This window comes from Penicillium crustosum (assembly GCF_028827405.1).
Source record: "Penicillium crustosum strain IBT 35664 chromosome Unknown utg000005l_segment0_segment0, whole genome shotgun sequence".
Classification (NCBI taxonomy): domain Eukaryota; kingdom Fungi; phylum Ascomycota; class Eurotiomycetes; order Eurotiales; family Aspergillaceae; genus Penicillium; species Penicillium crustosum.
Genome location: NW_026623126.1, coordinates 3,030,489 through 3,052,358, shown reverse-complemented (window position 1 = coordinate 3,052,358; position 21,870 = coordinate 3,030,489). Strand labels below are relative to the sequence as shown.

General features: G+C 48.5%; 10 protein-coding genes across 10 annotated transcripts, besides 1 other annotated feature; 6 read left to right on the top strand and 4 right to left on the bottom strand.

Annotated features, from left to right (window-relative positions):
- Positions 1–739: 739 nt before the first annotated feature.
- N7487_011824 (SDR family oxidoreductase) lies at positions 740–1,729 on the top strand (the record flags this gene model as incomplete). The annotated part of the gene is made up of 1 exon (XM_056879554.1): positions 740–1,729. One exon carries the CDS (start codon positions 740–742, stop codon positions 1,727–1,729), a length of 990 nt encoding a protein of 329 aa, XP_056724873.1.
- Positions 1,730–3,104: 1,375 nt separating this feature from the next.
- Positions 3,105–5,050, top strand: N7487_011823 (uncharacterized protein; the record flags this gene model as incomplete). Its single annotated transcript, XM_056879553.1, has 2 exons — positions 3,105–3,544; positions 3,625–5,050. 2 exons carry the CDS (start codon positions 3,105–3,107, stop codon positions 5,048–5,050), a joined length of 1,866 nt encoding a protein of 621 aa, XP_056724872.1.
- A 208-nt stretch (positions 5,051–5,258) lies between these two features.
- Positions 5,259–6,869, bottom strand: N7487_011822 (fungal specific transcription factor domain-containing protein; the record flags this gene model as incomplete). Its single annotated transcript, XM_056879552.1, has 1 exon — positions 5,259–6,869. One exon carries the CDS (start codon positions 6,867–6,869, stop codon positions 5,259–5,261), a length of 1,611 nt encoding a protein of 536 aa, XP_056724871.1.
- Positions 6,870–6,934: 65 nt separating this feature from the next.
- On the bottom strand, positions 6,935–7,665 carry N7487_011821 (Zn(II)2Cys6 transcription factor domain-containing protein; the record flags this gene model as incomplete). The annotated part of the gene is made up of 3 exons (XM_056879551.1): positions 6,935–7,135; positions 7,202–7,350; positions 7,407–7,665. The coding sequence occupies 3 exons, from the start codon at positions 7,663–7,665 to the stop codon at positions 6,935–6,937; spliced, it is 609 nt and encodes a 202-aa protein (XP_056724870.1).
- A 491-nt stretch (positions 7,666–8,156) lies between these two features.
- N7487_011820 (MFS transporter) lies at positions 8,157–9,973 on the top strand (the record flags this gene model as incomplete). The annotated part of the gene is made up of 5 exons (XM_056879550.1): positions 8,157–8,531; positions 8,603–9,004; positions 9,085–9,202; positions 9,301–9,555; positions 9,630–9,973. 5 exons carry the CDS (start codon positions 8,157–8,159, stop codon positions 9,971–9,973), a joined length of 1,494 nt encoding a protein of 497 aa, XP_056724869.1.
- Positions 9,974–10,657: 684 nt separating this feature from the next.
- Positions 10,658–12,430, top strand: N7487_011819 (Zn(II)2Cys6 transcription factor domain-containing protein; the record flags this gene model as incomplete). Its single annotated transcript, XM_056879549.1, has 3 exons — positions 10,658–10,949; positions 11,002–11,921; positions 12,269–12,430. The coding sequence occupies 3 exons, from the start codon at positions 10,658–10,660 to the stop codon at positions 12,428–12,430; spliced, it is 1,374 nt and encodes a 457-aa protein (XP_056724868.1).
- A 661-nt stretch (positions 12,431–13,091) lies between these two features.
- N7487_011818 (uncharacterized protein) lies at positions 13,092–13,390 on the top strand (the record flags this gene model as incomplete). The annotated part of the gene is made up of 2 exons (XM_056879548.1): positions 13,092–13,101; positions 13,161–13,390. The coding sequence occupies 2 exons, from the start codon at positions 13,092–13,094 to the stop codon at positions 13,388–13,390; spliced, it is 240 nt and encodes a 79-aa protein (XP_056724867.1).
- An 843-nt stretch (positions 13,391–14,233) lies between these two features.
- Positions 14,234–15,256, bottom strand: N7487_011817 (uncharacterized protein; the record flags this gene model as incomplete). The annotated part of the gene is made up of 5 exons (XM_056879547.1): positions 14,234–14,244; positions 14,279–14,420; positions 14,478–14,782; positions 14,848–14,950; positions 14,993–15,256. The coding sequence occupies 5 exons, from the start codon at positions 15,254–15,256 to the stop codon at positions 14,234–14,236; spliced, it is 825 nt and encodes a 274-aa protein (XP_056724866.1).
- A 482-nt stretch (positions 15,257–15,738) lies between these two features.
- N7487_011816 (catalase) lies at positions 15,739–17,833 on the bottom strand (the record flags this gene model as incomplete). The annotated part of the gene is made up of 11 exons (XM_056879546.1): positions 15,739–15,818; positions 15,892–16,320; positions 16,388–16,472; positions 16,526–16,813; positions 16,866–16,989; positions 17,041–17,048; positions 17,101–17,193; positions 17,256–17,466; positions 17,521–17,544; positions 17,617–17,746; positions 17,800–17,833. 11 exons carry the CDS (start codon positions 17,831–17,833, stop codon positions 15,739–15,741), a joined length of 1,506 nt encoding a protein of 501 aa, XP_056724865.1.
- Positions 17,834–19,021: 1,188 nt separating this feature from the next.
- Positions 19,022–20,764, top strand: N7487_011815 (GMC family oxidoreductase; the record flags this gene model as incomplete). The annotated part of the gene is made up of 1 exon (XM_056879545.1): positions 19,022–20,764. One exon carries the CDS (start codon positions 19,022–19,024, stop codon positions 20,762–20,764), a length of 1,743 nt encoding a protein of 580 aa, XP_056724864.1.
- A 955-nt stretch (positions 20,765–21,719) lies between these two features.
- Positions 21,720–21,870: part of a sequence feature (Protein overlapping with rRNA (N7487_011814, KAJ5394173.1) was converted to a misc_feature.) that runs on past the window's edge.

Sequence of the window (21,870 nt, the reverse complement as noted above, 5' to 3'; positions counted from 1 at the left end):
AAGTTGAGATTAGCATACGGAGTATAGTTAACTAGATTAAAATTAACATGTACATATGCTTCGAGGGAGCGTTCATGTAATATCCAATGAGAGAGTTGTGCCCCGGTGGCATCCTAAGTCGCCCGTAGACGTGTCTTTCCCTCTCATACTGTTTTTCTTTCTCTTACAGGAGCACAGTTTACGGCTCAATTGACGGCAATACTAATAACAAATACTAAACTACTAGTCAATGACTTTGATATTCTTACTAGTATAGAGTAGCTCCACAATTGCGACACATTCATTAGAACACCGAAACGATCCCGCAGTGTAAGTACCACCGTTATAGATGTTTTTTTCTAGCCGTGAAATGGTGAAACGGCCACTAAAGACTTGACGCACCAGTGACACGGTAGACTCTTTTTCATTAGATTTATCCTCGGTCGGTCTTGATGTTCTTCATAACTATTCCTAAGTTCAAGATGCCATCCAAAATAGGCTAGCGTACCTTATGGTACAGTATACGATGTTATGCGACTATGCGAGACCGCGAGACCCTACTCGCTACTTCGGGCTCGTTACTTCGTTCAACAATGACTCTAGGCAAGGTTATATAACTCCGAGTCAGACATCCTCGGGATATTTCTAGTCGATGTGTGTCAACAAGGCAACAATAAATTTAAATAACTGGAGTACGGATACCCGAAATAAAATAGAAACTAGCACTTTCTCAACACACGCGTTCCTTCCTCGCCCTCCCATGTCATCCCCATACTTTTCCAAAGTCCTCATCTTCGGCGCCACTGGTGAAGTCGGCTCCGCCGCTGCCCTCGAGGCCCACGCCCGCGGCGCCCGCGTTACCATAGCCATGCGAGACGTCGCCAAACCCAATGAGTGGATCCCCTCCGAACAGGAGCGTGCTGTTGGCTTACAGCGAATCACCGCCGACCTAACCAATCCTGAGACCGTGACACGCGCCGTGCACCAGACTGGAGCCCAGGCGGTCTTCATATACGCGGTACGCTCCAGCGACTTGATGCGTGGCGCCATCACCGCGCTCCGGGACGCTGGAATTCAGCACGTCGTATTCCTATCAACCGGGCAGGTGAAAACCGCGGGGACCACCAAGGGTGATATCCGCTCCATCAAGTCCGACCACTTTATCCCCTGGCAGCACGCACAGATTGAGATAGCGCTGGAGGAGATCGGTCTTCCGCACACAGCACTGCGAGCGGGCTTTTTCGCCAGCAATCCCCTACGGATCTATCTCGATAAGTCTGTGGAGCCGAAACAGGTTAATCTGCTAGCGCCAGATGTGCTGCATGATCCTATCGACCCCGCGGATATCGGCAGGGTAGCTGGTACCATACTAGTCAACCCGCGACAGTATGCTGACGGCTACCAAGCTACGAACGAGTCAACTCCTCGTAAGGATGTCATCTATCTCAACGGGCCAGCACTATTATCGCAGACTGAGCAGTGGGATATCATCAACCGGGAGCTTGTTGCGGTTAGGAAGTCACCGGTCAAGGTCAGCCACGTCACCGTCGAGCAGTACCTCAAGAACATGGCTGCGCTGCATGTCCCAGATGTGGTGGCCAAGTCTCTAGCTAAGTCTATGGTAGAGACAAGGGCTCTGTATGCGGTCGAGGACTTCGAGAAGGAGAGAGGCAATGTCGGGCTGATAACCGACCGGGAGGCGACGAGGTTTGAGGATTTTGTGAAGAGGGAGATTCCACGATACTTGTAGTACTGAGACTGAAGTAGTCCTGGCAGTAATTGTCCGGGATGAAGTGGAGGGGTTACGCGTGACTGGCATTCATTATTGTAGCGATACAGCAGCAAGTTCCATGACAGACGACTCATCTTTTAATTTGATTTCCTTTTCTCGAGCTCGTCAACTTACGGAATTACATACCATGAGCCATACCACACATTGTCGCATTGCCATATTTCTGTCAATTTTGTTCAAGTTTTGCGATCTGTTATCTCGATTCTGCAAGTTCGTTCCATATACACCGGGTTTCAGACCGCGAGAGATAGCTTTCCATTTCCATTTTAGTGCTTACCCCTTTCCGCTTTTTGCTTTCTAGGCGTCACCTCAGTAGCCTGAGCAACCTAGGAAAGTCATCGTTGCTTTTTTAGGGGATCCAGGGCACCCTGCACTCTTGACCGTTGTCCCCTTAACGAAAGACTGGTGTCATCAATTTGGCGGTCGATCCTAGTTGTTATACCTCTTCCTATTAAATATACAGTAGGGCCACATTATTGGATTCACTATTCTACGCCTATACTACTATTTAACCTCGCCGAGCTCTATATAGTTACGGGAAATATCCAACCCTCTGTTTTTAGTTCTATAATATCTACTTGAGATATGAAAAACGATCTATAAACTTTCGATTTAATAGGCGAAAAACGACATTCACAACGTATATTTCCAAAGTCCCATCAGGAAATCTTCCGAGAGGGTGCCATTCATAATGCATATTGAACTCTAGATCGGGTAAGCGGCCACGGCATACTATTTAACCATCCGTATTTATTGACTCCTTAGGTTTCTTAATGATATAGGGAGGGTTCTAGATAGCCATGAGATCGGAAAAGGATCTCCTGCTCCCGAAATCAACTTAATCAAAGCCTTCGTCCGTTGGTACATGCTTCCGCAAGAGGAAGTGCTCGCATAGGCCCACTCCCAATGGGATTTTCTGGCCCCACCTTTCTCTCCCTACATGTACTTAGAAATTTTAGTTGAATGCACTCTTTTTGCTCAAAGAACTGGCTGGTAACATAGACGATGTACAGCCTTTATTGGGCCCTCTAGGAAATTGTATCTTGGGCGAGGTATTAATGGTTCCAAGGTTAATATCTTCCCTACAGTCGAGATGAGTCGGTGTAATAAGTTCTTCCGATTGTAAATCGATAAAGATCCTTACAATATGGAGACATAGTCACCTGACCGTGAACCCCGCTAGCATATGAACAAGTTTCGACTTCGTATTTATCCAAATTGATCTTATCGCGGTCGCCAATAGAAGTACAATTGGATCTACTACTTGGCCCGCAGCGGCAGAATAAGCGACCATCGTGAACAGAACAAAAGGTTCACGTCGAATGACTGGAACATGTTCGCTCCACCAGGTTCCCCAGATGTCTTAACACTGGCAACATTCGCCTACCAAGTCTATGACACCTACAAAGGCGCTCCAAAGAGATTCAAAGATCTCACAGGCGACATCAAAGGACTTGAGATTCTCCTCCGGAAACTTGGGAACAGACTTGCTCTCCAACAAGTGGATGCTACCGGCCAAGAAGATTATTACGGGACTTTATTATCGTCTGATGAAGTTGCGGGCTTAGAACAGCTTGTCAAACAAGCTGGAAAGATGTTAGAAGAGTTGCAGCAGAAACAAGGATATGCATCAGCTCCAAGAGGATTGAGTCGATTTAGGTGGTCGCAGGGAGAAGTGGACTCTGTGAGGTCGAGAATTACGTCTCTTTGTGCGATTATTGGAGCATTCAATAGTAGTTTGGCACTTCCTAATATTGCGTCAAGAGTTCCCGTGTGAGTCCCATCATAGTCATATCAACCGCAGTGTCCTGAAAGCATTTCCCTTTTGACAATGAATTACTGACTGAAAGTAGGGTCGACAAGCAACAAGAAATCTTGGATAAGTTAGATAAATTCCTTCTGAGTCTCAACAAGAATAGCCTCTCATCTACTATCTCCATGACCGATTCGAGCGTCCGAACCCTTTCTGAAACTGAAAACGAGGTGAACCCAGAATGGCCCAAGCTGGTCCGTCGAATGACCGAGTACGGTATATCCGAAACAGAAGCAAAGCAGAATCAAGATCTCATTCTGAAATGGACAGCTCGTGCATCTAAACCTGCGAGTTTACCTCCTGTCAAGCAATCACCAACTACCAACTCTCTTATGGGAAGTATAGGTGCCGACTTAGGTTTAGGAGCGCACAAAGAAGAAATTGAAGTCATCTCAGCCGTATACGGATCCAAAATTGTCACAGACATTATGAGACACATTATCAATGGACACTTAGGTCTAAAGCTGACCAGAATGCCTTTCTCGGCCACGAATGAGACATTCGGTGGAGATCCTTGGCCGAACTACATTAAGGCTTTCTCAATGGTCTGGCGAAAAGTGATTCGTCTCGAGTATGGAAACCTTTATTCAGCTCCTCAGAAACTGTTCGCTGAGGAAGGTGAGCTGCTTACCATCGATCTCGCAGCTCCACTGCCTTTCCACGAGAGTTCGGAAACAAATAAGCGGGGTTCAATCTATATTTTGAATGCAAGCTGGCACAACCTCGATGTCACGGAACATGTCGCATCGATAACGGCGAATGATCCTCGACCGGATATCATGGCATCGACTCATGAATTCTTCGCAATAGATCCGTGCTACGGACACAAGAAGGTCATGTCCGTGACATGGACGTACTCGGATACCGCGGCGGCACTATCACATTGCGAGGTGAGAACTGTAACTGAGAATTCTTCGACCCAAATCCCTCCATTCCTGGACATTATTTGTGCGAACTGGGGTGGGCTGGACATTACGAATCTTGTTCGAGCGAAAATCACACCTCAGCAGACATTACACTTTGACACGAAGAACGTCTGGGCCTTTGCGTCTCCCGATCCGCTACCTGGATGGCAAAAGACAATTTCGATACTGTATCAGTATGGTTCTTTGGAACCGATGCAAATGCTGGTTACAGGTGAAGACTCTAGCTATGCCATGATCGACCCGGGGGATCGAATGAGACGGAATTTCTTTTTTTCGAAGAGTATAGAGGTCACATCAGATATCAAAGTGGTGGCTGCTGTGTGGGGATTGCAGCCTGTTTCTGAGAAAGTGTTCGGCAGGGCTGTGACAGAGAGGAAGAAAGTCCCTTGTAGTAATGACTTCTTTGGGAGGGATGGATGGGGTGGGAGGCAAAAGACTCTTCAGGTATTCTTGCAGAATGAGCATACGGGGGAGTGTGTTTGTGTGAGTGAGAAGGAGGGAAATTTCCTTGAGATGCCAACTGTTTGGCCAGAACATTAAACAGCCTCGAAGATATTTGGTCTTGTAAATACCTGACTTCCTATGCTCTGATTAGTTTGAAAGCTTATAGAGTTCTATTCTATCTACATATATGTACATTATACATATCCTATGAAAGGTTTATTCCCCTTGCCGCATTGCAAACTACTAGCACTACGTTGATCACCAACAAACATGATGAACCACGTACAGCCTTGGCTACAACACATCAAGACAATCTTGAAGGGAGCTCAAGATCAATGCCCGGAAATAATGAGGCAATGTCACTATCACCATCTTCCCGAGGCCGGTTCGGAAGGAAGTCAATGAAGGGGCTAAGCGTTTCGGTGCCAAGTAGGCCCTGGAAAGCACCTGGAGCCGTCATGCTATTCGGACCCGAGGAAAACGCAGTCAACGAGGGCTTAGGCGTTGGCATGGTACACATTGTGGGTTGTGACGTTGCGTACCAAGCGTTGGTTTTCGGTGTCTCGGGATAATGGGACATAAATTCTGCAGGGGGCGGGCACGGGATAGGGTCATAACACGGAGCCTTCCGGTGAGCCTGTACTGGCCGTCCCCGATCTGTCCGCTGTATCTCTCTCACATAGCGGGCCTTGGCTATGAGCCGCCGTATCGGCCGCCAGAGGGCGAGACGGTTCTCGTCTTCTTGATCTCCGCTGGTTTTCCATGCGTCATACACGGTCGTGACGCAGTCCCACGCGCGGTCGCATTCGGGAGAGTGAGGCCGGGCGCATAATTCGGAAAGTACAAATGCCATTCCGCCCCACTGGATGTGTGTTGTTGAGTACCAGGTCCATTTCGTAATGTCTTTGTTTGTTAGAAGCATGCCCGAAACTTCTAATAACTCAATGGAAGTTCGGAACAGCTCATCACGCATGTTGTTGTCTAACTGTCCAGTGCTGGCAGGTATTCTGGGGAATAAACTGCCCTTGGGGCTTTTGTCGTCTGCCTGGTTCTCGGATGACGCCACAGAGTATTGTGTTGTGAGCCAGAAGCGTGCCAGGATGACTCGGGCTACCGCTGAAGATAGGAATTGGAATGGCACAGAGGAATCACAGATGCGCAGATATTTGTTGCGGAAGCTTGCCTCTAGGTTCTGGATTAAGACTCGGCATTTCTTGGCAGGTTCTTCAGAATCATCTGCTATTTCAGCATTTCTGCTACCAGGATGTCTGGGCTGCTTCTGCTTTGTAAGACCTAGCTTCCAACCTGTCTGTATGGCTTCACACCGGACAAGGGAAAGCGTCATATCTGTCGCACGGTCCCACCGCTCAGCTGGAGCCTCTACCATGTCAGGCGATAAGTCAGCATCGTTGACGTGGAGGGGTGGCTTGGTGTCTGAGGAAAAGTGCTGCGCGATAGGCTCGTTGCAGTGATACTCGGATGAGCGGCTGTCGATGATGCAAATTTGCCACCATAGGCGTCTACGTAGCTCTGTCTCGAACGGTTTGAGCTTGAACGCCGTCCCATCACGGTGCAGACCCATGGTTCGCGCAATGTGGTAGACGAGCGATGTCAGCGACCAAGCAGCACGCGAGTTGTCCTCGTTAGGTAATGCGGATAGGAAGAGCACTGCCGCCTGTAGCATCGTCATTCTCTGGGTATTGAGTAGGTTACCACGAGCGAGTGCTTGTTGTACGGCCAGCCGGTACCTCTCTAGGGCAGCTTCACGCGTCTCATGAAGGATGACAAGACACTGTTCCGGAGTAAGACTAATCACGGCCGAGTAGTGAATAGCAAAGATGAGGGTCTCAGTGTGCTTGTCAAGAGAGTCAAGAGAAGCAATGGCGTCCCAGTAGACGTGCGTCAACGTAGGCATGTGGAAAATGCGGACTAGTGGCGCAACATTCTCCGTGAATGCGGCGAAAAGCGTGACAGCCTGGGTCAAGGGGGGTGGAGATGCTGGAGGGAAGAGGCAGTGGCTCCATAGCCGAAGATGGCGGCATTCAGCCCCAGCTGAGAGGAAGCACGGCTGGCGGCAGTGCTGGTAGTGGATGAAGAATGCGAGGAATATGTTGACGGCGCCGGTTCGGGGGCCTCATCTTCGCTCGCGGGCTCAAATACAAGGTCACGGAGTTCCTCAACCTAACATTGCTGCATTAATATATAAGACGCGAATTTAAACCACGGAGAGAAGGACTCCAAGAGTACCTCATTGGATAATGTGACCCAAAGGGCATTGTTCACGTAGTAGCTTTTAGACTCATCAACCTTAAGACGACTAAAGTCTAGATCAAATGGATGGGTCTCGTTCGCTTCTCGGACGTGAAAGTCTTGTTGAGCCTGATGACTCTGCTGGGCTTAGGTTTCGTTGTCAGCAGCTGGTTGACAAGAGCGTTGGTTTTATAGACCGTACTAGCTGCATCAAACTGGTTGATGATGCTCTCAAGGCGGGACAGACGTTCCGGGAGCCGAGGGTCCACACCGCGCCTTGGCCTCTTAGGCGCCCTGCCCCGACCGGGTGGGTAGACACATTTACCTTCGGACCGCAGGCAGTTGGAGCATCGTGGGACCTGACGGTCGCATTTGACTCTGCGCTGACGACACAAGTTGCAGGTCCGCACTTGCATGTGTGGGGGTGACAGACCTAGTGCAGGTGAGGAGGTTTCAGGCATTGTGGCCATATCGTTGGAGTTGGTAGCTGAACAGAAAACTCCTCGTTATCCCGAGGGACTCTCAAGATAGATACTACACACTCAAGGTAGGGAGTGTGAGCAGGATGTAGAACTGGAAGTGAAGGAGAGCTGGAGAAGTAGGTGGGGTGGGGTGCGGCCAAGCTTCTGATGCTCCCGGGCCGCGAGCTCGGAACTCGGGACCCGCATAGCTTATGCGACGCACGTGTACCACGTGGTGCAACACTATGCGAGACCGAATAGCCCATCTTCAATATCGGTGATATTGGTGCCCCCAAATCCGAATCTTGTGAGGGAGAAAATATTAAAGTCAACTGAAATCTTGCAAATATGTTTAACCAACATCAACCGAGTATACAAGGGCCTTCCTACATTTTAAAGTCCCAAAGCTGCATCTGTTACTTGATCTATACACTTGGCCAACTCCTTTTCTCCAACCAGTACGCAAGAAGATAGGGTACCTGATACTGAAAATGAGCGAACATCTACCATCCGATTTCGCCCCAGATGGGAACGAGGACTTGAAAAGTTCCGCCATAGGGGATGGGAGCTTCTTCCAGGCGACGAGCATTGTGGGCTTTGATGGGGATATGGATGGGTTGAATCCCCAGAACTGGCCCATGAGTAAAAAGGTCTACACCACGGCATTATGGGCACTGACGACGTGTTGGATCACCTTCGCGTCCGCTATCTACTCGTCTGGTACGGCACAAATCAGCCAAGAGTTTCACGTTTCGTACAACGTGGCCAACGCAGGTACTAGCCTACTCATATTTGGCTTTGCTATTGGTCCCATGCTTTGGGCGCCGTTGTGTGAGATGTATGGGCGAAAATGGCCTGCTTTAGCGGTACGTTCTCCAACCATGCCACCTCCCTCTCAATTATCATCTAACGCGAAACTTTTTGGATCTTACAACAGCCTTACTTTGTGAGCGCTGTCTTTGCCTTCGGCACTGCGACGGCTAAGGATATCCAGACAATCCTCATCACACGCTTCTTCGCCGGTGTGTTTGGCAGCTCTCCCATATCTATCACTGGCGGCTCTATCGTTGATATCTGGAGCCCCCGACAGCGCGGAACGCCCATGGTGTGCTATGGTATTACCATCGCCGCTGCACCGACCCTTGGGCCCATTATCGGCGGGGCCTTAATAGAAACCGGGTGTAGATGGCGCTGGACTGAATATCTGACAGGGATTGTCATGATGGTCCAATTTCTCCTAGACGTCCTCTGGCTGGACGAAAGCCATGCCGATGTGCTACTAGCTCGGAAGGCGGATGGACTGCGACGAGCTACGGGGAATTTTGTACTTCACACCAAGGTCAGTGGTTTGTCGACTCGCCCCGTCTCCATTGTTAGCCTAACCAATGGACCCATCTTGCTCACTTTGCCTACCTATAGTGGGAAGAGACGAGGCCAACCTTCGGAGACCTCCTCAGCATCTATCTCGTCCGCCCTTTTCAGATGCTCCTTGATCCGATTTGCCTGTTGTTGACTATTTATACATCATTTGTCTATGGTAAGCCAACCTAACCACCACCACCGCCACAACCAAGCCCTACTCAGAATACAAATGGATAAATGCATGCAAAGAGAGACTTCTGACTCTGTGGGCAGCTATACTTTACGCTAGCTTGGAAAGCTTCGCCCTAGAATACGGCCAGATTCGGGGCTGGGGCCCTGTCGTCTCCCAGCTGCCATTCCTAGCCCTCCTACTTGGGTGCCTGGTCGCCGCCGCTGGCAACATCTACAACAACATCTACTACGGGAAGAAGCTGGTCATGAATAATTTCAAACCAGTGCCGGAAGCGAGACTGCCACCTATGATGTACGGTGGCTTTGCTTTCTCTGTGGGTCTATTTTTATTCGGATGTAAGTTTCAGTCCCGCTAGAGTTGGTATATGTGCCCTTTATCTGCTGCGCGAGATTAACCGCCGTATTAATAGGGACCACCTCCGGGCATGTTTCAAATCCGTGGCCATCTATCATCGGCGTATTTCTAACCGGTGTTGGCTTCACCACAATCTTCCAGTCATCTCTCCAGTACCTTGTTGACACCTTCACCCGCTATAGTGCCAGCGCCATCGCTGCCAACACCTTTGTCCGATCAATGGCGGCCGGGGCTTTCCCACTCTTCGTCTGGCCCATGTATAAAAAGCTTGGTGTCGACTGGGGGAGCACTATCTTTGCATGTGTTAGCGTGCTCCTCCTGCCAGCCCCTTTCCTCTTCTTTAAGTGGGGTAACCGGATCAGGGCCTATGGCGAGTTCAGTAAGGCCTCCGCATACTAGCCTAGTACCGCCCCACCATTATATCTAGGGCAAATATGCTCCCGGGAACCTTGCAATGTATCCATGTCCAGCAATCCGCCCCCACGTTACATCGGGAGAAATGGGGTGATTACTAGGCATGGGTATGTCGTTGCCAGCGCAGCGCCGCAACTGAGCGATACGAAGGAGCCTAGGGGGCTACCCGAGGTTCTCTCACATGATTTACCAGGAATATTCGCAAATAATTTTAGAAATGAGTTTCAGTGGCGTCCATGACTTGCAGATAAAGAAGTAGGGCTTATTGACAGAATCTGGCAGTACGTCAATGGTATGGACAAAATCAGATATATTGAAATATCTAAATAACTAAAATTTTAGGATTGGAATTCTCAGGTAAATTTCCACAGACATGCACTTTTGTATGGGATCTGCCATTTGGCTGTCCCGCGTTTTCCGGGTAAAATACCCTGTGTTCGACCATGTTTTCAGCACGTTGTCGAGATTTGCAACGATCACAAGGATTAGATTACTACACACACACACACACACACACACACACACACACACCCCCCTCCCGCTTGTAACATTAGTTTCGTACATATGTACTCTATCGACCTGGAGCCCAGTGCGGTTCAAGTGGTCGCTCACACATCCATTCATCCACCTTTGTCCTTCAAAAGTGCAATTTACTTCACGGGCCTCAACATGCCTCCATCTAGTCACCTTTCCATGCGGGCCTCGTGTGATCGCTGCCGGTTCCACAAGCTCAAGTGCGTTCTCAGCTCCGAAGAAAGTCCCAGCAGACATGAGTGTGCACGATGCATCCGGGCCAAGGTCAAATGCGTGTACAGCCCGAGGGCGCCAGCAAGACGCCGGAAGATCGTAGTTTCTGAGAAGACCTCTCAGACTTTTAGCTGTGAGGGTTTTGGCCCTCCCACGCCGTTGACTGACTCTCCTAGTACTGGGGAGGAAGACTTTGGCGATGCGGCTCTCTCACGTATGAGCCCCCCCAGAAATCCGGGCCATGTGTAGTATCCCGCCTCACTCAGACAGCCATGCCTACTCATTGTTTACCTTCGACAGTCCCGCACTGGATCAGCCAGTAGTGCCAGCATTGAGTACTGCAGGGCAGGTTGTCTCCGACACAGCACTACACGAATCCCTCTTCGGCTCGCATACACCACAGTCTGTCCTACAGCAAGTCGGCCAAGATCTCAGGTTTGGCCTATCGACCACCCACCCACCATCCATGTGCGAGAGTCAACAGCTACAGGCCCACATCCACCTCGTAAAACCCCCCACCACCACAGCCACTCGAATCTCGAATCTTGTGGCCGAAATCCATAAGACACTAGCCTTACTACCGGATAACTGCCGCGGTAGCAGATATCCCAACTTCAACTTGCGCGAGTACCCAGTCGGTACCGTTTTGCACCTAGCCCAGGACCTCATTGACATCGTCTCCAAGTTTAAACCCGCCTCTGAGGCACCCACAACACCAGATATATCCACCTCCCTCACAACATTGGCACATTACACGACAGCATCGTCGACTGGTGGCGACTCGGCCATCTCAACCTTGCTCAATCAAGAATTCTACCCGGACCTCATATCTCCTGACCCGACGCTCTCATCCACATCTTGTGTCCATGACAACGTCATGGACACCCCAACCAAGCTCCTGGCTATGGGCTGCTACTTCTCCCTAAGGCGACTCTATTACGTAGTATTCACGCATTTTGAAGGTTATCTAAGCACGAAGCAGCAAGCGCCATCCTCTCGTGGACAACTGGCGGATAATTTAGCCAAGGGGAGGGAGCTTCAGGTCGGCGAGCTGCTCTCTACGGATGAGATGTGTAGCAGTATTAAGACGGCGGTCAGGCTTATGTTAGAAGTACTGCAGTGTGCAGATAACGTTCTCAGCATCCTTGAAGTTGTGGGCACTGAATTTGATGGGCTGGGAAGCAAAGTACAGTCTCTTGAGGGGATGTTGAGGGAGAGAATGTGATGGGCTATTGATTGATTGGGTTTTATCTAACAAAGAGTGTGGCTAAATGCTAAGCAATCCACGCCCCCTGTATTATATAAGTATGCGAGGGACGAAGGGGAAAGGAAGAGAGAAGGCCTATCTCGCCCAACCTACAAATCAACGGGTCGAACAGCCCATGCCTCACAAAGCCGCAGGAGTTCAACTGTGTTCTCCAGGAAATCACCGGTTCCTACATTAACGAGGTCCGTCGACGCCAGCCCCATGGGCCCTACCACCTTGATTGATGGTCAGCATGAGACGTCTCCAAATTTGATGCTGCGCGTCAGCTCGTTACCGAGGGTGAGGCTGTTGAGATTCTCACCCTAATTGACTCTCCTAACCCCATCGGTCTCGGCAAGCTTCCAAAGCGCATGTACGACTTCCTAGAGAACTTGGGCATCTTCGGTGCCTTCGAGATGGGCGCGGAGACTAAGGCCCCGCTGGACTAGCTCTTCCTGCACTTTTGCATCTTCATCGAGGCACTGGACAGCTACATTCCTCAGCCTTTCAAGTCCGGCTCGGCGCCTAGAATAACCATCGTCTGGGCCAGGGACGGAGTGTGTAAGAATCCGGACGACTCACGCCCCGAATCACAGTCTGACAATCCTCGTGGCATAAACTGGCTTCTGGATAATAGGAGTGACTTTGGACCAAATGGGTGGGCCGATTTCATCAGATCTTCTATTAATTCTCATCAATAGGGCTTGGCAAGTGCTTCAGCACTGTAAGCAATGCAAACGCTAGCAAAAGTCTAACCTGCACAAGTTATGTATAAAATAACCCTGTTTTTTTTTTTGGCTATCTCTAATACCATGAGAATAATCTTCAAATTGGGTGCTGTGTCGATCGCTTGGTGCAACCTTCTTTGTAGGGAATTGTTACAAATACACATTCTGATTGGCTACTTAGTATTACCGGATTCGGAATGCAGATCAAGGATCGACGCGTCATTTCGAAGGTTTACACAGGAACTTTATATTGTGAATTATATATAGTGTATGAGATGTTTATGAAATAGTTATCGACATCCTTTAGCCAAACAATTTTGAAATCTTAATAACATCTAATTTGCAGAATCCTAGACTATATTTCCCATCAAATTTAGGCAAGATGCCTCAAGGTTCGTCACTCTCTCGTCAATCTTCCGTCCCCAGATATTAACCAGAGATTCGATGGTAGACAATCAACAGCCTACCGAGCACAAGACGCCCTTCTTCGAGAACATCCTCCACCACCACGACCACCATAACAAGCATGGCAACGAGGGCCAGACTGCCGAGGACAAGTCACAGGACAGCGAGGGCGGGCTGCGTTCCGAACTGAAGAAGGACGAGGAAAGCCTCAAGCAATACTTTAAAGAGGATAAGCAGCTCGAAGAAGAGGGTCAAACCTATGGAGGCTTGATGTAGTTTTCTTACCTCTCCTCGGCGCTATTTCTTTTCTTATGACTCTATGCCTCCACGAACAATCAAGGAATATTACTAGGAAACTTGGTTATCATCAGTATCCGACCACTTATTCCTTGGCTAAAATTAAAATAAACGCGACGCTTCGCAACTGCATGCGCTAATGTCCGTGCATTGATGATAAAAGTGAATCTGGTGACCAACCGTCATCCATTAAGGCCGTACTGTTCTTGTTGTTCCCAAGACAGTAAAGCAAATTAAGGAGACATTTTTCGACTCCCTGGCGCGCTTCCAAACTCAATGTACCAAGAACCTGGACTAGGTCCGTAACATAATTCACCTTGAACTCCCCTTCCTCAAAGAGCCTTGTCAAGCTTTCATGTAAGATAGAGCGCAAGTTGTGGATTGAACTTTCCCACAGGTGTCGGGAATATCGTAAGGATATCTCTAATTGGTTGAGCATATTTAGTCCAGTCGAAGTTGTCGAGTCCCCATCAGACATGATGGAAATTGACTCTTGTACTAGGACACTGATAGAAAACAAACACCCGAGCATTTCGTCTTCACCCTCTATGATGTGAGTATCATGAGCGGAAGATATAGTAGAGAGCTGAAACTTATCACGCAAAAGTCCGACTGCGGCATGAGTAAAGGGGAAAGAAGGAAGTCCTCTAGTGTAAACAGACCCCATGAATGTTCTCATGTCTTGAATGAATGATATTAACCAAAGGCAGCGGACCTTTTGAATATCGCAAGACGAGGTTTGTTGCATAATGGGGGTTGAAGAAAGAGGAGGAGAGATTCGTTCGAGGTTGTTCGTGGACTCGAGCCATGATGGCCGCGACATTAGCGAAACACTAGAAGTTATCAGTATCGTAAATTTATCCATACTTGCCGCAGACTGTACCCACAGATAAACCACAAGTTCCAAGCGCCAGTTCCCGTGGAGCGCCTCAACTCCACCTTTGGCTTCAATCATTCTTTGTAGGCCTCTACGGTGGATTTTCCAATCTTCCTCTGTGCCCCAGTATCGCTGTGTAAACGTGATCAGCCAGTTTCTCACAGAAATACTCGCACTTGGTTAACATACCTCAAACGTGAGCAGGCGAACAACAGCAGCAAAAGAGTCGTCACTTAACTCCTTCTCAGGATCACTAAGCCAGAGGCGTAGTATCCTGACAGCCTCGATCTTATATTTCAGGGCATCGGAAGAAGCTGACCCCCGTCGCGGGGGAGTGCCAGCGTATAGATGCGATAGGTGCGCAGCTGAATGCGCCATAATGCAATTGAAAGACGAAGCATTCGAAAGATCCAGCGGGAACCAAACATCCCTCATCGGATTAAACTTGGTAACATCCAGATCTTCGAACATCATAGCTGCATGGGTGCCAATCCCTACGATATTATCAGTAAATTTTCTACCGAAGGTAATACATCAAATCCTCAGTCATAATACGTACAGTGATGCAAAAGCTTCTGATGTTGGCTCGTCAGGTGAACAGGACACGTTTGGAACGGGTCAGGCTTCGAGCTCGATAGCGCATAACTCACACCACACAACACCTAAGCGGGAATGCTAGAATATTTCTCTCCATTGCTGGCCACGTTCATATTCCAGTTCTGTTGCAACCCTGAAAAGCTAGTCGCATCTTCTGGTGGTAAAACAGCTTCATTAATGCCGCTCTTTGGGAGGAGAGGCAAAGTTCGCGATAACCTCTTTTGGTGATGTGTCTTCACCTTCTGATTTTGCTGATGTCGCCGCTTCCAGTGCTCCTTCATAGCATGGCTCCGAGCCTCCGATTGGGCATTCCCCGTCACAAATGTGAACTGCGGTGTTCCACTCGAGGAGCTGGAGTCCCGTGGAGACATTGTTCGTTTATAGTCATAAGGAGGTGATGTTGAGACAGTGAAGCGGACGAATTGAAATTTGGGAAGGGATATGGAGATCACATGATGGAGCTCTACCCAGAACACTCAGACTTGGTGCGATTCGGAAATCTCTCCTGGTGGTCTACACGCCACATCGTTTGGCTTCATGTGGGGTAATACCACAAAGATTTATCCAATAGAAACACCTGGGGATTTGCCACAAATGATATCCACGGGTGTCTTTTTACGGAACCATGGACCTGAGCTGTAGCCCCACGCCTCGGTCCGTGCCCAGTGTATCAGCGGTGTCAGAAAACCCCAACTTTTATATAAATGATGATGAACTATCATTGCTGTCTTATTTTCCATTTATAATCCGAAAACAAAATATCAAAATCATCCATTGGCATTTTCCTCTAAAGACGTAATCAAGTATAGTAGGACAGCAGAAATACTAGAGAAACATATTGATCTCATCAATATTATGCGGCAGCCGTGATTGATGCTTCGGTACGCTCTTGCAATCTCAACCCGAGGTCCTTGTTGACACGACTAAAAAGGCCTATATTCAGTGTTAGACTTGCACTGCAGCGGACGGGTCTCCTCGAAGGTAACCCCTCCAGTAGGGTACTTACTATAGACAGCTTGACGCAATTCGGGGTACTGAATAGTCTTGACGCTGGATACAAGATTGCCAATAAGCCTATCTTGGTGACCAGGGTCGCGACCAATAACCTCCCACAATGCTGCGGGCTGGACAAAGTCCGCGTCAGTGATCTCGCTGGAATAGGCCGAAACCTCTCCCGCCCACTTTTCATGATCAGTGTGCAGGTACAATGCTCCAGGGTTTGATCCTTTCACGTCTTGGTAGAACTTGGTGGGTTTAATTGAAGAGCCAACATAATTAGGATCTCCGCCATAGTTGTGATCAAATCGCATTCTTCCGTCCCTCTGGAAAGGACAGTAGACTTGGGCCTTGGCAGCGTTGGTTGGGAGTTGCTGGTAGTTCACCCCGAGTCTGTAACGGGCCGCGTCGGGGTATGCAAAGAGTCGTGCTTGTAGCACTTAATACGCAAGCAAGTTAGCCTCGAGAATTTCTAGGAGAGGAATTAATGGGCTCTCTCTGCTTACCTGGATCAGCGGACGCTGCGAATCCCGGGACCATCGTTGATGGCGAAAATGCAGCTTGCTCAATATCCGCAAAATAATTTTGCGGCTGTTTGTGTTTAGCCACTGCAACTTTGTGCTGGAGAACAGTCAAAGACTTACATTGCGGTTCATAGTAAGACGGCCAATCTGCTGTAGAGGGAAATCCTTGTGCGACCAGACCTTGGTTATATCGAAGATATTTACTTCATATTTCTCAGCCTCTTCAGGGGTCATCAGCTGGACGTAGACATTCCAGACAGGATAATCGCCTTTTTCGATGGCCTCAAACATGTCCTGAATCATATAGTCAGGGTTCTCTCCGGCAATCTTGGTAGCTTCTTCGCGGGTGAAATTCTGTATTCCTTGCTGCGTTTTGACGTGGATTTTGGCGTATTTAAACGAGCCATCCTAGACATGGCTTAGTGAGATAATATTTTATCTTGTAATCATCGTCTCTTACTGCCTTGGTGAACTTATATGTATGTCCACTGTATGAATTCATATAGCGAGGTGATTTCGGAGTGCCACGGTCGCTGAATAGAACCATAAGTTGATGTATGCCTTCAGGGTTACCGACATGGAAGCTAAACTAGATTAGAGTCATTCACCAATTGTAGTTCGAGAAAGAGACATACTCCCAGAACTGCGAAATTCATTAGATTCGCTCATGGCCGGTTCAAAGAAGAAGGACTTACCATGCTTGCATCAGGAAGATGGGTTTGGGGGTGCCGCTTGTGGGATCGGTTCATCGACGGGAACTTGATCGGGTCGCGAACGAAAAAAACAGGCTGATATGTGAATGAGAGTTGGAATCGGTTAAAAACATTATCCGGATAACGACCGAGCATACCGTATTGTTGAAAACCCAATCAAGGTTTCCCTCGTCTGTGTAAAGCTTCATTGACCATCCGTGCACATCGCGAACGGTATCAGCAGATCCTGACTCGCCCCCAACGGTTGACACGCGCTGAAGCACGGGTGTTTTCTTTCCGACTTTGTTGAGAAAGCTGGCGCAGGTAAAGTCGGAGCAATCGCGGGTAGCTTCGAATTCGCCATAAGACCTATGCAAGAGCGTCAATCGGTGAAAGTTTTCAGGGGGAGCCTTACCAGCTTACCCAACAGCTTTGGCATGAACGACTCTATTCAAGGTTCCAATGTCAGTATACTGTAGAGACCTCAAATTAACCGATGAATCTGACAATGGCACTTACCGCTCCGGGATTCTCTCGCGCGAGAAATGAGCCAAGGTCTCAATAAGCTGAGTATCCTGAAGCAATCCGAGCCCGCCGCCTTTTCTATCCCGCATCATAACAGCCGTCTTGTTGCTGGGAAAGGGGCAGCCTAAGAATAGTCAGACATAGGAAAATAAATCCAATATTGAAAATGTCTTGTACCTTCGGCCAAAGTGTAATATTTGTTGTCGCCCATGCTGAATGACAATTGGGGTGATGGTAATAGGTTCAGATGAGACAGAAGAATTGTATGCTCGATTACTGAGTTGTGTTCGCTCGAGTGTTGGAGTTTATATATGTAGTCTCGGGGGAAAGCTCGCTTTTCGATTTGAAATGGCTTTGAATTCAAATTGGTTCTTAGTATTACGCTTAGACTTATTGGAGCTTTGCCGTCGACAGCTAAGAAGGGTCCACCGTCAATGACCCCTCGTTTCAACACATATATCCCTCTTTGTAGGAGATGACGCAGGAATGCAGTGATGGCATCCAATAGTTAAGCCCTAAATTTTATGTAAGAAGTCGGTGAGGTCCAACTACCTACCTACATACGTGAGTAAGTAGCAACCTTAAAGCGAGGGAAAAGGTCTGATTGGTTGAATACCACTTCCAAATTTGGTTAGAGAAGATCCCGAGGTCCGCACGAAAGCCCAGATCCGTGGACCCACTACCTATCCTTGACCCTTGGAAGTCTTAAAAGCTTATTTGGGCTTAGCGTAGGTATCGTCGTCCTCATGCAACTAAATCCTTCAATTGAGATGGATTCCCTGCAAAGCCAACTATGCTGTACCTAGAAATGGATGCAGCAGATGTCATGCCGAGGTAACCCAGCGGGTCCATTGGTGACACTGTTCTCCGCGTGCCCCTCATTGACGGAAGCTGAGACAGCCCACTACGTGCTTCCAAATAGCCAACCACATGGTACAGAGATTTTTAAATATAGTCTTTGCTTTGTAGATCTCCCCGAAATATTACCCTCTCGGCCGGCCAGATACGTATTACCAGTTCAATTAATCCAGTTGCAGAAGTCTTGACGTGTTTATGATGAGTGGCACGGGCGAGAGTGCAAGGGTATGCTTGTTGTCAGACTCAGAGCCGATTCGACTCATCCCATACACCCCAATATGGAAAGATTATCAGACCAATGGGAAATTATTAGTCAAGTCCGGATCTCTGAATATGTGGAACTGCTACTTTGCTCCTTGCATCCAAGTCTATGACGGTCATTTGGGGGTCAAAACTACCTAGGATCCGAGTCTTTTATACCGGAAACCCTATCTCCTCAATTATAAAAGGCTTGTAGAATTCGTCCCCTATGGACTGAGAAAGCCATCCATTTTGAAACCTTTAATCACTTACACTATCTTACCATTTTCCTCCCTTCATGATGTCTGTCCAGGACAATGCCAGATTCGACTTCATTATCGTTGGTGGCGGTACTGCCGGCAATGTTGTGGCCGGCCGCCTGGCTGAGAACCCCAACGCAAAAATCTTAATTGTTGAAGCTGGGGTTGGCAACTCGAAAGACATCGAGGATATCAGAACGCCTTCAAACGCTATGGAACTTCGGAACAGCCAGTATGACTGGGCCTACAAGTCAACCATAGTCAAGCGAGAAGACTATGAACGGGTTGAGAAGCCCAACACGCGCGGCAAGGCCCTTGGTGGCAGTTCGTCCCTGAACTACTTTACCTGGGTTCCAGGATCCAAGGGGACATTTGATATGTGGGAGGAGTATGGTGGAAAGGAGTGGACTTGGGACCCGCTCGTTCCCTACCTGCGCAAGAGTGCGACCTACCATGATGATGAGAAGGCATATGCGTCAGAACTGAAAAAGATCGGTGAAAACGGTCCGATCCTGATTTCCCACTCCGAACTTATTCCAGAGATGCAACATTTCCGTGACCTCCTCACCACTGCGTGGAAGTCCACTGGTCAGCCAATCACCGAGAACATCTTCGACGGTGAAATGCTTGGCCTGACCCATAGTGTCAACAGTATTTACAAGGGTCGTCGCTCTGGTAGTTTCCTTTTTGTCGACAAGCCAAACATCACCGTCCTTCCCCAGGTGCACTCAAAGAAGCTTATTATCGACAACGCCGACAAGACCTGCAAGGGTGTGACTGTTATCACTGGCTCCGGACAAGAACTAAACCTCTACGCTACCCGTGAGGTTATCGTCTCCCAGGGTGTCTTCGAGTCTCCTAAGCTCCTGATGCTTAGTGGTATCGGGCCTAGCGCAGAGCTTAAGAAGCATGGTATCCCGGTGGTCGTCGATAACCCCCACGTTGGTCAGCATCTCCTGGACCACCCTGGTGTTCCTTTCGTCCTTCGCGTCAAGGATGGCTTCGGTATGGACGACTACATCCTGCGCAAGGGAACCCCCCATAACAACCAGGCCATCCAAGCCTACCAGAACAATCACGGCGGTCCATTAGGCTCCGGCTTCCTTGAGATGGTCGGATTCCCCCGGATCGACAAGTACTTGGAAAATGACCCCCTGTACCGCCAGGCTAAGGCCTCAAACGGAAATAAAGACCCATTTTGTCCGTACGGCCAGCCTCACTTTGAGCTCGACTTCGTCTGTCTTTTCGGTAGCGCATTCCAGTGGCACTACCCCACACCAAGCAAGGGTAACTACATAACCGTCATGGTTGATCTTGTCCGCCCTGTCTCCGACCCGGGTGAGGTCACCCTCAACAGCGCCGACCCACTGCAGCAACCCAACATCAACTTAAACTACTTCAACAACGACCTCGATATCATCGCCCTCCGCGAGGGTATCAGATATACCTACGATGTCCTGAAGAACGGCGCTGGCTTCAAGGATATTATTGAGGACGAGTACCCCTGGGAGATGCCTCTACACGACGACAAGCTCATGAAGATGACTGTGTTGGACCGCTCCCAGACCTCATTCCACCCTTGTGGCACTGCTCGCCTGTCTAAAAACATCCAGCAGGGTGTGGTTGATCCCGGCCTCAAGGTCCACGGCCTCAAGAACCTCCGTGTGATTGACGCATCCGTTATCCCAGTAATTCCCGACTGCAGAATCCAGAACTCTGTTTACATGGTTGGTGAGAAGGGTGCAGATGCCATCAAGCGTGACCACGGCGACTTCTACAAATAAGCTAGGTAACGGAGATAGGCTGAGATTTTAGCCTAAAAGTCTGATATGATGTGATTTTGACTCATGAAATTGTCCGTAACGAGTTAGTTTAGTGAATATTATTTGAGTCCAACTAAATTGGAATGCAGTACAGAGTATTCTATGCCTCTCAAAATATAAGAAGTCTACATCCCACAAATAGCCTTGATCAAGAAGGCCTTTCAAGAATTATGTATCGATTTTAAAGGATATTGAGAATCGTATTCATACGAACATGGCCACGTTTGATTGTTACATCTTAAAACTTATGGTGAACAGGACTTCAGGAAGTCAGATAACTTTCCAGAAACATAATGAGATGAGACAATTAATCGGCTGTCGGTTTTCAAAACCCTGGTTTGTTGTCCATTACATGAATAGATTGCAAACTACTATCATTGGTTTGCATATCGACAAAGTCCAACCAAGATATCGAAACCAATATCCGCCAACAACAACCCAAATGTACCGAGTCTTCGACCAACGTGTCTTGCAGCGATATGAGGAACTCCTGGGCTAGCTGTTCCAAGTAAGTCTTCTTGGGTCTTTCAATCTATTTTTTGGATACATACATTGACCTTAGGAATGCTTCAGTCTCTAGGGCTCTCAAGTCCCTTATCAGTCTCTTATTACGCCCCAAGCAGCATAACTACCAGTTGTAGTTTCCCTTTTTAGGCCTTCGGGAAACGCACATCAACCTAATACAATAGTCACTAGATGTCTTGCGCGCAAGTACAAAAAGTCACCCAATCACTGTCAAAACCGGCAAGACAGCTTTCTAATTATGATTCAAATGGTCCCTAAAAATTCCAGTTACGATCTACTTCTTACCGCTGGGGAGCCCTATTTCTTTGTATTGCTCGTCGGATTTGCATTCATGTGGATACTATATAGTCCAGCCGAGAAGGCTAGTACGGCGCACGACGGAGTGTCATTCTTATCTCCTACTAATTGATTCTCGATGAATTGGTCTTATTATTCTCCCCAAAATGTAGTCTGATACATACGACCATAGGGTGTGGAAAACAGGGCTTCCCGTCCGCTCAGCCGTACTTAAGCCACACGCCGGTGAGTTAGTAGTTGGGTGG